Source organism: Ranitomeya imitator, chromosome 6 (assembly GCF_032444005.1).
Source record: "Ranitomeya imitator isolate aRanImi1 chromosome 6, aRanImi1.pri, whole genome shotgun sequence".
NCBI classification, from domain to species: domain Eukaryota; kingdom Metazoa; phylum Chordata; class Amphibia; order Anura; family Dendrobatidae; genus Ranitomeya; species Ranitomeya imitator.
Genome location: NC_091287.1, coordinates 484,658,166 through 484,672,740, shown reverse-complemented (window position 1 = coordinate 484,672,740; position 14,575 = coordinate 484,658,166). Strand labels below are relative to the sequence as shown.

The 14,575-nt window shown below is 37.5% G+C and overlaps 1 protein-coding gene across 7 annotated transcripts in view; it reads left to right on the top strand.

The window, feature by feature from the left end:
* Nucleotides 1-14,575, top strand: part of RUNX1T1 (RUNX1 partner transcriptional co-repressor 1) — a 209,544-nt gene that overhangs the window by 169,883 nt on the left and 25,086 nt on the right. For 4 of the 7 annotated variants that reach the window (XM_069731604.1, XM_069731601.1, XM_069731605.1 and 1 more), the window contains exons 5-8: nucleotides 2,495-2,676; nucleotides 8,404-8,654; nucleotides 9,287-9,372; nucleotides 11,483-11,687. In XM_069731604.1, coding sequence (XP_069587705.1) covers nucleotides 2,495-2,676; nucleotides 8,404-8,654; nucleotides 9,287-9,372; nucleotides 11,483-11,687 — 724 coding nt within the window. The remainder of the gene's footprint in view (nucleotides 1-2,494; nucleotides 2,677-8,403; nucleotides 8,655-9,286; nucleotides 9,373-11,482; nucleotides 11,688-14,575) is intronic. The other 3 variants (XM_069731608.1, XM_069731606.1, XM_069731607.1) reach the window with 1 other exon arrangement.

Sequence of the window (14,575 nt, the reverse complement as noted above, 5' to 3'; positions counted from 1 at the left end):
GGTATGCTAAACAGGTTACTCCTTTTGTCAAGATGAGGGACAGAAGTGTAGCAGCCGGAACCATTGATCCAAAAATTGGGGCACCTTTAGAAATAAAAGTAATTCAGTTCTATAAAGTCATATGAAGAAATTATTGTTTTTAAATGGACAACCCTTCACTTATTACGTACGTGAAAATAAACATTTTCACCAGTTCTCTATCAGCGTAACAATGGACAGCCAGCATGTTGGGAAATTATATCCATATTGAAGTCATATGTTAACCATGCCTACAGTTTTCAGAGAGGATGAGAACTAGAACTCTTGTGCCAACAATTGGGAGTAGCAATTCAAAAAATCAATACTGACCCTTTAATATGCCTTGGCATATGACTTAGGACAAAAAGTGAAACCAGACACTCCATTTGCAGACACATGTTTCGGGGTGTCTTCCCCTCATCAGTGCAAAGCAGGAGGTTTGCTCTGAATTAAAGAGAGGCCTCTGACTGGGAGTCTAATGGGTCACCTTATGGAGAGTGCCAAGTCATGGTAAGGGAACTTTGGGAATTTAAATATGCAAATATCCTCTTCAAAAAGGAATAGGATTGTTACCCCCAAAAGATGGCACTAGAGTTCTAGTCCTTTTCTTCTCTTAAGAGGATATTTGCATATTGCATGGCCTTTATGTCTCCTTACACTGACTTGGCACTCTACATTGAGAAACATTCTTCTTTAGACCCACAGGTTTTATGAGCAATGAACATCTAAAGATATTTGTCCAAGGCTCGTACAAACAATGTTCAATCCTCAAATGTTTTATTTACGACTAAGGAATTTTATAAATTGTTCCTGCTTCCACATAGTGTGGACCTGTTTTTTTATCATATTACCTCAAAATTTTTGATTAAGTGCGTAGATTATATCACTAATGTGGCAATGAATGGCCCCTAATGCTGCCTCAGGCATGGTGACCCCTCTGGTGAATTATTGTAGCCATAGTTGGCAGGCTCTCTGCAGTTTATATCTTTAGGGTTTTCATGTTGTCTAGATTGTGTTATTATATGGTCTATACTGCATTTGCTTCTGGATTTTGGGTGTAAACACTCTGTAGACAATGCGTTGAGGTTGGTCTGGGCTCAGAGCCTGCTGGCTTTGCCAAAACTCATCTGCACACAACATGGCTAGTAATTTTCCCTAATTATCATTCAGGAATTTGGTCTGTGAGACTGCATGAAATAATGCATATTTTCATAGCTTTACGATACGACTATCTCCAGCAACAACCGCTTTTTAAATGAACCGGTATAAAAATAATGACTCACCTCCCATACTTTCACCATTCGGGCAAAGTTGGCTCTTGGTCTTCCGGAGTTTGCATAGCTTTGTTATACCACACAAACCCTGCATCCAACCAGCAGCCAATAATGGGCTGCTGTGCTCTTACTTCCTTAGGAAGAATGTCGGACAAACAGAAGTGAGAGCGCAGCGACCCAATGGTGGCTGGTGATTGGCTGCAGAGCTTGCATGGCATAACAATTTCACCTAATCCCCAGCGGACCCAGCTCTGACATTGGTGGGACAACGCCAGTGCGGGAGGTGAGTCAATTATTTTTTATGCTACTTCCTTAACATTATTAGTTAAGATCCAGGCAAAAATAATCTGTTATGGTATATGTTGTTTTTTTAATACACAAGGGGAACTACTTCTTTTTTTAAATGGTTGCCAAGGTAGCCTTCAACTCCTTAAGTGCATCAGTCCAAAGGTATCAAAATAATTTTGAGTGTTTGGACCTCCTTAGAGTAGACTATTCAAATTTTTACTTGGTGGCACCTTCAACAATTTTAGTTTTCTTGCTAAATGGCCAAAAAACTCAAAGGCAAAAGATGATCTCTTAGCTACCATAGGTAAGAAGTATCATGGGCGTAGGAGATGAAACCATCTATCAAAAAAAAAAAAAGTTTTTTTTCCAGATTTCCTATAAATTACACAGAATGAATGTATTTCTCCAAGATCTAGTACAGAATGTACGATCCTGACAAGGTGTGGCATCAAATGATCTTATCCTCAAAATAAGATAATGATTTATATATTAATTCAACAGCTATTTACAGATGTTATCAGCAATGTCCCCATTGGGGGTTCACAATCTACATTCCCTATCAGTATGTATTTGTAGTGTGGGAGGAAACCGGAGAAGCTGGAGGAAACCCACGGAAACACAAAGCGAACAAACTCCTTGTAGATGTTGTCCTTGGTGCTAATCACTGAGCCACCACTCAGCCTTGTCCTTAAGTTCTCGATTTTTACTTACCCGGACAAAGTTTGGAAGACAAGGACGTAAAATGATTGTAGACTTATTGAAATATGCGGCTTTAAGTCTCCTCATCTCGGCATGCTTAGCATGTCAATCTCCACAAGGAGAAATGATACTTCTTGAAACTCTTATGGGCGTATGACAATAAAATTATGTGCTCTTCAAGGTTCCAATTTTGAAGCTTTTTGTCTATTTTCTAGGCCAATCTGCCTCTGCTGCAGCGGGAACTTCTGCACTGTGCAAGACTGGCCAAGCAAAACCCTGCCCAGTATCTAGCTCAGCATGAGCAGCTGCTACTGGATGCCAGCACAACCTCACCTGTTGACTCCTCCGAGTTGCTTCTCGATGTGAATGAAAATGGGAAGAGGAGAACCCCCGATAGGTAAATATAACCAAGATCTATTGACATCCAGGACTTCTTGACCCATTAATATATAACATCCTGCTTGTACAAATATAATGGATTCCGTAGCAGCATTTAACGTCTTCCTAAGTAGACCTGTCCTTGTATGTTTGTAGATCAACTGATCTTGAAGAGTTATGTGAAGAACTATGTACTTCAGACATCAAGGCATGAAATACATTTATTGTGCTATTATACTTATGCTTAAAGTTTGTCTTTTAGATCCAGTGTTCAGTGCTTTTTAATTATCATGATCATTTTTTCTGATATACAGCTTTTAAATCTCCTTTCTAAACGTAGGGTTTGCTGATAAAATTATGTCTTCCAGCAAACACCACTAGGGGGAGCTGAATGGTTTCCTGCATACTGTTTTAGTATTGTCTTCACTGTATAAACAGTAAGCACTCCGTAGCTCCCCCTACTGGTGGCCGCAGGCCAGTAAAACCAACAAATTGTGTTTTCATATAATAAATAAATTTATGCTACTGAAAAAAAATTCAGCATATAGGTGAACCCTGTGGACTAATGAGAGCAAATTCGCTATGGAACAAATTGACACTCTGTTCATTAATGTCACTCCAGAAAAATGGTTGACAATCTATGTCTGTATATTAACCATACATTTCCATGGCTATTTTCTACAGATCGTCTTCCATGTCCTACAGTTTCCTTTGCAGACTAAATAGGCTATTTTATTTCTAATATCCTTATAAAAAGGTCTTATCTGACTGCTTCACTCACGTGGCCCCACAAAAGCTTCCAGAAGAGATTCCAGGAAATATGGACTAAAAATAAAAAGCACATAAAATATGGTTAGAGGGGAAAAAGACATTTAAATTACAAGGCCTATTCACTTTCATCTTTTCCTTATTTCCAGTTCAACATAATATAAAGTGCAACGTATAGGTGGTCTGAGTGGTGCCTCTGAACATATGGTCCCAGACTTCAGATTTTTCCTTCTTATTATCAAGGAATGTAACCGGATTTGAGCTAAATCTGCAATATAAGAAAAATGGATAAAGAGATTACAGTTTTTGTACTAATGGTCTTTGATTTAAAATATCTAAAAAAATGTTATTTTTTTCTTTAAAAAATTCAGATTTTCCATGGATTTTGCTTTTTATCGTAAATGCAAACTATTAGATTTAAAGAAGCACTCCTATAAAAATATTTATTCTCTTTATATATTGCAATCATCATATTATACAGCACTGTGTAATCACAATTGCTCATTTTGCCTTTCTACCCAGCTAATTATTCTCTTTAACATTAGATCTATGACATAACTGATTAAAAACTGAATCCTTCTAAGCTCTATGTAGAAACAGGAGGTCAATTTTCCCTTTTATGAGTCATAAGTCACTGCAAAAGTCCCTGGGAGGGGAAGGAGGGAGCAGCTGGGTCAGGAGGTGAAGAGGGAGATGACTCCTGCAGGGACAAGAGACTTCCTGTTTCTACATAGAGCAGAGAAAAGAGAATAATTAGCTGGGTAGAAAGGCAACATAAGAAATTGTAAGTACACAGTCCTGTATAATATGATGAATGCATTATATTAAGGGGATCAAAATTTTGAGTAGGGCTTTTTTTTAATTCCATCAATGTGGCGGTTACAAGATGTCTAACTATGCTACATATTCATCAGGCAGCAATAGTCTTCTTACATAAGAGATCATTTTTCCAATGATAGGGCAGTCCAGTCTGCAAGCAGCATGTTATGGAGCAGAAGAAGCTGGCCACATTGATATAGTTTTGCGGGGAAAGATTTAGGGTCAGTTATAATTTATTAAGCTACATTTTTCCATTATTTTGCGGTTAGGAGTCCAGTGGGTGGACCTGATCAGTGATTGACAGTGATTGTTGTATGCACACTGAGATGGACCTCCTACTGAACTCCTAAGTCGAGAATGAGAAGAGATTTAGATGAATAAGTGATAAAAACAACACGGAATATTTTCCCACAAACCTATATAACAATCTGCAAAGCTAGCTCTGTTCTATAAAATGCTGCCTGCAGAAAAAAATCTTCTGATTGGATATTAGAAAAAAACGAATTCTCCCACAAATTCACCAACCTAACACCTGTAAAGTTAATACGTATCACAAAATAGAAATTTAAATTACAGAGTTGGGGGCAGGTCTATGATAGATCTATTTCTATACAGATCCCAAAGATCTCTTCAACTCAGATTGGGATCTGTCAGGATTCCATCATGTATGGAATGGGTAAAGCAATAATATGAGCAGAGTTTTCTTGTAGCATCGTGGAACTCTAAGTTGGATTTATGTAATAAATATATTAAACTTTTATATCAAACGATCTCTTCAGTCAATGATTGCAAGAGAATGCATAGAAACAGTCAGCTTATCACTGCGCATTTGTTGTTTTTTTTTTCCCCTCCTTTGATGGGGTTATCTCTGCGCACTCACTCATCTCAAGCGTGAAATTAGACATGTCAAAAATTTTAGCCAGAAGCTATTTTTCATAAACTGATCACATGCAAATTACTCCAACACCATGCTAATATGCATTTAAAGAATGTTAAATAGCGAGGCGCAAAAAAAAGCAAAACATAGAAGAAATGTTAAATAACACCCATCGTTTTATTTTTCACATTTTTCATTCTTTCATAGTCAATTTAAAAATAAGAAACTTTATAATACATCTTATCAGATAAATCTGCTTTCTTTCACTCTCAACATGATCAACTCACTGGTAACATTTATATTAACCCTGCTGTTGTCTTCGGTCTGGTGAGACCGATTTTGAACTTTGGTATTTTTTGGGGTATTCAAGATGCGGTTCTGAAACTTGTGGTTGATTGATTTAAATGAGGACGGGTCGGTCGGCCACGGGTTTCAGAGCCGCATCTTGAATATTTTAAAGAATATTGAAGTTGAAGGTCGGTCGTTTTTGACCGAAGACAACAGCAGGGTTAAGTGAATACAGATTTCCCCATTACTGAGATAGGAGATGACAGTTGGTGCTTATAAAATTCCACGGAGAAAAATAACTGTCGTTTCAGGAGAACTTGCAGCAGAATGTCTGTCTCCGCCTCTAGCTCCTCCTCCTCCATAGAATTTTAAAAACACAAACTATCCTCTTCTGTCTCAGTAATGAGAAAATCTTTCTTCACTGAGTACAGAAATTACCCCGTGAAATAAGAATAAAATATTAATTGTGAGATGTTATACAAAGTTACCTATTTTCATGTGCACTATTGATTTATAAAACAATTTATTCTTATGTATTTGTTAAGACTTCTAACTTGTGTACGCATGATGTCCTATTTTTCTATAGTCTTGGAGTCTGTAGCACATATATAAAGATATATTTTTACTTTTTTTTCCTAAAAATGGAGCCTACATTAAAAAAAACTTTCAATAAGTATTTTTTTGCAAATTTTTGAAATCTTTGACAATTTGCTAAAAATATTTATAGATATTATCCTATATCCTTTGCAGTTTTTGTAAAAAGGTTTTAGTGATTAATTCATCTTACCCTAACCTAGATTTTCAATGCACATTTAAATAAGTACTCCAGTTAATGTTTTTGTCCTCTTAATATATTGCATTCATTATAATATATAGCACTGTATTCTTACAATTGCTCATTTTGCTTTTCTACCCAGCTAATTCTACTCTTTTCCATTAGGTCTATGACATCATGAGAATAATAACTGACTAGCTGAATCGGTCAGAGCTCTATGTGGAAACAGGAAGTCTCATTTCCCTGCAAGAGTCATCATTAGATTCTACAATTCTACCCCATTGAAACATCCCTGATTGGGGGGGGGGGGGGCAGCTGAAGAGGAGAATGATAAATGCAGGGAAAAGAGATTTCCTGTTTCTTCATGAAGAAGAGAAAAGAATTAACTGGGTAGAAAAGCAAAATGAGCAATTGTAAGTACACAGTGCTTTATTATATGAGTGCAATATATTAAGAGGATAACTACTTTGATGGGGGTGCTTTTTGATAATTCTTCGTTTAGAAGATTTATTTTAGACACTAAAGTTGCCTTACTTGAATATGGATGGGATAGAAAATGATAGTTTATTAATTATGGAGTCATGTTTCAAAGCCTTATGAGCAAATCATAACATTAAAAACAAAGTAACAGATGATTTTATAGCGAAAATTCTGAAACTTAATCCAGAATGTAGAACATACAATGACAGATGCAGTAGGACTTCATTGTCACAAGAGTTGCAGTTGAGTTGGTCACCTAAAGAAAGTCATTGAGGTTTAAAGGGAACCTGTCAACTGAATATTGCGGCCAGCATGCAGCCAGCGGGTAAGGAAAGGGTGAATCAAACACCCAAAAACTCTGCCCATATGACCCAAAACCGATCCCGCCAAATTCAGGTGACAGGTTCCCTTTAATTATATACTGCCAGACTTCAGACTGGAATATATTTTTACTGGGGATCCATTTCTTCTGACCAAAGGAATTAGCAGGACCAGGAGGCAAAGAGCCAAGTGCTTGATGTGGAGGTGTAAGTTGCATTTAGACTACGACTACATGGTAACAAATGTCACTTCGATTCTTGGAAGTAGAAGATATTTAGTTTTAGGTTGCCCCACAGTCTTAATTAGGTAGTCCTCTGTTCCAAAAAATATTAACTGCTCAAAATTCTTTTGATTTTCTTATGACCAATAAACATGTTTAGCTTTATATTATCGTGCCGGTAACATAGGATTTATGGGAACATGGGCGCATCCATTCATTACCGTAACAGTACTTGCCTTCTATCCAAGACAAATGTGGCAGATGACATTATCGGAACTGCTACAGAAGATGTAAGGATTTAGTATATATTAGTATACAGGGAAATGTTAATGTGTCACCTCCATAAAAAATAAAATATATATGTACGGTATTTCTATTGTCGGGAACATAGCATTAACCTCATTACACTTGCCAGCAGAACTGTTTCCATCTGGAAGGCTTAGTAGGTTGCAAAATATAATGTCTACCATGCAACAAACCAAAAACATATTTCCATCAACGGCACTATTGTGATGTTGCTTTTGATATACGTCGCCATTCTGTGCATTTTTATGCAGAATTGTAGATTGAGGTTTATTAAGGTTTCAGCAGTCTGACAGTGAAGCTTTATGTTTTACTGAATGTTTTCTTGGTGCATATGGTCTAACACGGATGAGCAGCCACGGTGAGATTTTGGAGTCTATTAAACTGGCTCATTAAAAAGATCAATCTGTTTCAATAATAACACTGGGAGCCATCAGTCACAGAAAGAGTGAAAAAAAAATCCTGACACGTGAGTGGAAAACACAACTGAGTAATTTGTCCATGACATGTCATGGCTGCAAAGAACTCATAGTATTTATTTCACTATTAGACTCTATTCCCAGCAAGACCCAATAATTTGTTCTACATCACAGATTTTATTTACTTCTTTTCCAAGCTTTAGTGTAGAGGAAATCTGGGTGTTATTAAACCTGTGGAAAAAAAAAGAAAAGTTCTATATTACAGGATTTAGCTTTTCTCATGGTAACTTTTCTCCAAAACCTTTGAGGCATTGCTTGTGGTTGAGAGGTTGGTTGTGGTTGACTATGTGTGTAGGTGAGAACAAGTCGAGAACGAGAAATGACCTACCCAACCCTACGATAGCAAGCCTACGTAAGATCAATAAAATACACATTTAGATTACATTTGTAGTACATTACACATATTTTCTTTTCAGAACCAAAGAAAATGGCTTTGACAGAGAGCCTTTGCACTCAGAGCATCCAAGCAAGCGGCCATGCACTATAAGCCCCGGCCAGCGGTACAGTCCAAATAATGGCTTGTCCTATCAACCCAATGGTTTGCCTCACCCTACCCCACCACCACCTCAGCATTATCGTTTGGATGACATGGCAATTGCCCACCACTACAGGGACTCGTACAGACACCCTAACCACAGGGACCTCAGGGACAGAAACAGGCCTATGGGTAAGAGAATTGGAGATCTTTTTGTATTTCTCCCTTGTTAGTATAGCTTTGTGGAGAATATTAACTTGATAATGTTCATTATGGTCATTGTCATAATACAATGTGTTATAATTTAAAAAAAAAATGCAAAATCTAAGTCACTAAATCAAATTTGCTATTGATTTAGGTGTAGGAGAAAAACACATGAAATAACAGCCAGTCGCTTTCTGCAGTGAAAGTGGTAATTAAACACTTGGAACTCCCACTGAAGACCTGACAGCCAAACTAGAGCCGCTTATCTCCTACACTTGAAATCAGATTTATTGATGGCAGTGGGGATGTGACTACAGAGACCATGGTGGGCATCAATTGCTTGACAGTTCGGAATTCAATACAGTCTATTTTTTACATTCCGTGTCGCTATTGTCTCCATTGAGTAGTATGTTATTTTATTGTCCTTATGACTTTTACAGAATTTATTTATTCTCAAGTGATTATTGTTTTCTTTTTTTTTTCTTCACTGGGACAATTACATTAACTCTCCACCAATTAGTAAAAAAAAAACTCCTTAAGGCTATTGTTGAAAGACTTAATCCATTTTTCAGAAGGGTGTTAATTAGTGTTACATGAGACTTTACATCTGCTTTGTCTAGGGTTGCATGGAGCACGTCAAGAAGAAATGATAGACCACAGGCTAACAGACAGAGAGTGGGCAGAAGAATGGAAGCACCTAGATCATGTAAGAACCTTTCTAAATTTCTGTAACATATAAGAGATGCTGGAGCCATAAGATAAAAAAAGATAAAAAAATATAGTGGATAGAAAATAATTTTATGGTTTTCTTTTGCATTAACGTTATATACCTTTGAAATGATTCTGAAGTCTGTCCTCTAGTCAGGGAAGAAATACCTTGGGCCCCAAATGGAAAAGCTTCCCCTTCCCACCAACGTTTTACCTACAATTCCTCCTGGTATATCGATGGAGTGGAGAAATAAAAGGAGAATGTTTAGGTGTGGGGAGGATCACAAGATCATGGTGAAGCAACAAGACTTGGAAGGTTTTTGTTGTTTCCAAGGAATTAAAAATTACAATATATGTGACTATTATAGAAGTTCTGTTACAAAGTGACAATGGGTCATTTTTTCCTCTGGCATTATTCTTCTTACTTTTCTGAGTATTCCATTCGTTTTTTTTTTGTCTGTTTGTTATAGTTTTGACCATGGAGCAGTGCCCACAATGTAATTATGCATAGCGGCCCAAAGACATGTCCCCAGAGTATCCTATGGTCCTTCAAAAAGACCATAACATTTGTATATTGGGTACCCTCCATATAAAGCTCCATTTGTCTGGAACTATTTAAAAAAATAAAAAACAACACTAAAGGGAGTAGCGTGAATGAAATAAGAGCAAAAGCTGGACACTTTTGACCTGCTGATAGGTCCTCTTTAAGCACCTTTTTAGACTCATATAATTTATATGAAGGCCTCTAAAAGAGGATAGAAGTCTAACTGCAGCCCGTGAACTCTTTAGCCTTAACATTTACATGTTATTGTTTATTAAGTGTCAATAAGTATAACTGAGTAAGTCCAAGATGATAAACCATTGGCAGCCTATGTGCGAGTGTGGGCCCTTGACTATAGTAACACCTGTACTTCTCTGATGGAGGCCCTGGCTTTAATTAACCACCTTTTAAAATGGGTCTCCATGCCTTAGCAATAGAGAACCTAGGTACTCAACATGTAGTCCAGTAAGGTGTCTATACAAGGTAGACTGATATTGGCTGAACCCGCCGATATCGAAGGATTCTGCCAACGGTCTAATGTGTATGGTGGTGCCAGCCAACTGATGGCCTGGAGAGACGTTGATTGCACAAGTCCAATTGTATTGCTCTCACTGAGATGAGCTGCCGTCCGACATGTCAGTTGGCTGCTTTCTCATAGGGAGCACAGGAGCACTTGGCCAAACGAGCTCTCCTTTGTAAATGACCATAGGCTGAGATGGCTTTTAGCCAAACTATTGGCCAAAGCATAGTTGGCCAATATCTGATATATTTGGTTAGCCTTAACCCTGGGAGTGAAGACCAAATCCAAAAGGGGAAGCTTGCAATATAATTTTTTTGGGTGATTTTGTTTTCTTTATTTTAGTATGTGTTATTGAACTTACACTGAACTTTAGTAGTAGTAGGTGGTATTGAACCTTGAGAAACATTGATGTAGTACAATACTTTGTGTATCACCAGATAACAAAAAAAAATACAGGATTTGAATAATACAAAAATTTGATGTCACATGTAAAAAAGAATTATGCCAGCTTTCTCTGTAGAGCATTACTCTGTTTGGACAATTTTTCAGCATAGTAGCTGCCTGAATTAATTTTTTTTCCTCCGTTATGCTTCACTCGCCTAACTCATTTACAATATATCATCTTTATGCCTCGTACACTGTCTTCACGTACTGTCGTCGAGAGCTAAATAATGGCGTACATTTCCATGGCAGTTTGGATTAGTCCTATGCAAATTTCAAGTATGCAAGATTACCAAGTCATAATATATTTACAACAAATAACTCTACCATCATGACAGATGGCAGATGAAAGTACTTTCCAAGTGTTCGGAAGCTAGGCCTAATGAATGTTACATGTTCACAGACAGATCTCGTGCTTATTTTTGAGCCACGGCTCTTTTATGCTGTCACAAAAGAAAAAAAAAAAAGAAAATGGGAACCATGAGATACAATTGTCACATTGGTTCACGCAGACAATATGTGTCTAATATCTACCTATATGTATTTGCTGTGGCTCTTTTAAAACAATGGCATGTGAGCTGTTTTTTTTTCATCTTTTCCTAACAGCTTTTAAACTGCATAATGGATATGGTGGAAAAAACAAGACGATCCCTCACTGTGCTTCGGCGATGTCAGGAAGCCGACCGGGAGGAGCTTAATTACTGGATCAGGCGGTACAGTGATGCGGAGGATTTAAAAAAAGGTAGCAGTAGCAGCAGCACCGGCCATTCCAGACAACAGAGCCCTGTGAATCCAGATCCTGTCCCCTTAGGTATATTAGCACAACCATTGATGGGTCCTTGGACTTCTTGTCCTAAGGTTCTTAAATGACCATTCTCTTCTTAGCTATTTATGCGAAAAGTAATTTCATTTGATGATGGTTTTATATATTTAATATATTGTGTCTTGTATTTATTTTGTAAAATCATGAATCCAATGCTAAGAATTTAACCACTGAAGAATTGAAGCCTGTCTATGTTGGTTAAGGAAAGGCAAGATAGCAGCCCCTGCTGGGTAACTTCATGGTCCATATATTGGCATTGGCTCAGAAAATAAATGCACCCAATGCATATCAGGTGCCAAAGAAGTTAACGGAAATTGACCACGGGCCCCATCCTCATCATCTATAAATGGACAATATTCTATACTGAGCCATCCGTGATTTGTAATATAGTCTAAAACGACAGTGATGCAATGGGTAGGGTGGCAGTGTTTGGCTTTTTTTGTATATGCTTGAAAAAAAGTGTCCTATTTTAACCTTCAGTCCTGGAATTTGCTGACTGTTGACAACCCTGTCACAATTTAGATTCTAGTTCAAGTCCAGCAATAGGACACATGGTGCAATTTACAGCAACCTGTAGTCTGGAAATGGTGTCCATTCTATAATACGGTTTGTTATATAATAGATTATGTTGATAATTTTAGCTTCCCCAAAAGTTTTAGCTCGAAAGAAATGTTCTTATTGTTTTCTAACAATGCATTTGTTGCACTGCATAAAGGAAAAATGTCACCAGAAAAAACACTATTAACTGGCAGATATGGGGTTAATCTGCAGGTTAATAGCTTACCTGAACACTGCAGGGAGAAAATGAACTTTATTCTCCTCGGCATCGTTTCTGTTTCAGTTACGGAGGCGGCGCTGGCGCCGGTTCAATGCAGGGCCGCTGTCAGTCAGGTCAGTCAGGGCCTGGGACGCAGTTAGGCAACTGCGCGGTTACAGCGACAGTGACTGAAGGCTGAATTAGCGTTGGTGTTGCCCCCATGACGGAAACTCCCCGAATCGTTCAGCTACGTGCGGGGAGAATCTGTCGATAGGATCAACCCTCATATGCCGTCAATATGGGCATGTAGGTAATAGGAAGCTGAATAAAATGATACATTGATATATGTAATGCAATATCTTATTTGAGAGAAATCAACATGTAAATGAGCTGCTCAGTACTACGGAAAGGACACTGATCTGCATGAGAATCTGCCTCCAGAGATTATTTTACATGAAAGGGAAGTTGCCAGTGTGATGTGCAATTGCTCTCCTGATCTCACTGCAGAGCTGTGTGTTACATATTACATTTTCCTCTCACTTCTTCTGCTTCCATTTCACAGACAGACAGTGTTGCAATACAGCAGAGCTGTGAGAGCTGCAGAAAATGTGTTTATAAAGAGGCAAAGTTCAGTTCTGCTGTTTTGTGTTAGTTACTTGTCTCACACTGGTAACTCTCCCTTCTAATAAATATAATATCTGGAAGCAGATTGTCATGCAGATATGTGTCCAGCCTATAGTCCTTAACAGCTCATTTACATATAAGAAAAACATGGATTTCTCTGGCATATGATATCAAATAGCAGCTATCAAGGTATCATTTTATTCAGCTTCATGGAGTTTGGATGTCAAAATAGCCACAGCTTTATTTAAATCACAGGATTATAACAACCATAGCTGTCCAACATACAGCCCAAAAGATGTTACCATTCCACATCTTTTAGGAAGAGCTGTATGCCTACATAGACAGCTTAGTAGGGTTGGTCTCACTTTCAGATACCCTTTAAACATGTCCAGAAACGTATATCACCAAAAACCTTAGTCAAAGCGATGACTTTTTAACACATCTTTGATATACTTTACTACAGCTACAGACGTAGCATTTTCTAATATATCACACAACTAATTATAACACTATAATTCAGAAGAATATATTGATGCAGAAAACCGTAACTGGACCATTAGCGCAGCAAATGCCATTGAACAAGTCAAATCAGGTGTCAGATATCTTGCGGTATCATCTCAAATTAGACAATGCTGCTTCTGTATATTGAAAATCATAGCCAAATATGATTTTCAGTCCAATTTTATGCAAAGAAATGCAGTATTTTGTTGAATGGGAACCAATGGCTGATATATACAATGGTATTCGCATCTGGATGTTGACCTCATCAGATGTTGACCTCATCAGATGTTGACCTTTTTATAATCATAATGCTCTTCTTTTGTTAGACTTGGATTACATATCCTAAAATCTGCCAAAAACGCCAAGTCATCACCAGATTTCTTTTTTAACCATTGCATGTTTTATTGCCCTTAGTTTGGCACTATGTTTCTTTTTCGGGCTGTGCCGTGCCATTTTATGAATCTAGTATGAACACGATATAGACACATGAATACAAGCAAACCACTTATCCTCTTCTGCTTTATCTCCACACATATACTTTCTTTGAATCATGATATTTGGAGAACAGATGACATCCATTTCCTCTCCTCGAAAAAAAGGAATGAGATTATACAATGCAGATTATCCCATTGCTGCCATATTTGGATTCACAAACGTCACTTATAGAATTTATAAAAAATAATCTTACCCACATTTTTATGATTTTCCTTAAACTTTAGGTTAAATAAGGTTCAGCTTATGCGTTTTTCCACAAAATATAAAATAATCAATAGTGTACGACGTTTTGTTTTTCCAAGGATTTTACAGCAAGTGATTTGTGCCAACACAAATATCTGTTTTTTTATTGTCTATACTATTTCCACTGTCGCCATAGCTTTGCCCATGTGTTTCTTTCTGTTAGATTCCATCATTTTGAAGAAGCTGTGTTCCATTTTATTAGTATATGATTTATGATTTAAAGGGCCAGTGAGTCATAAACGTAATGTCTGACATT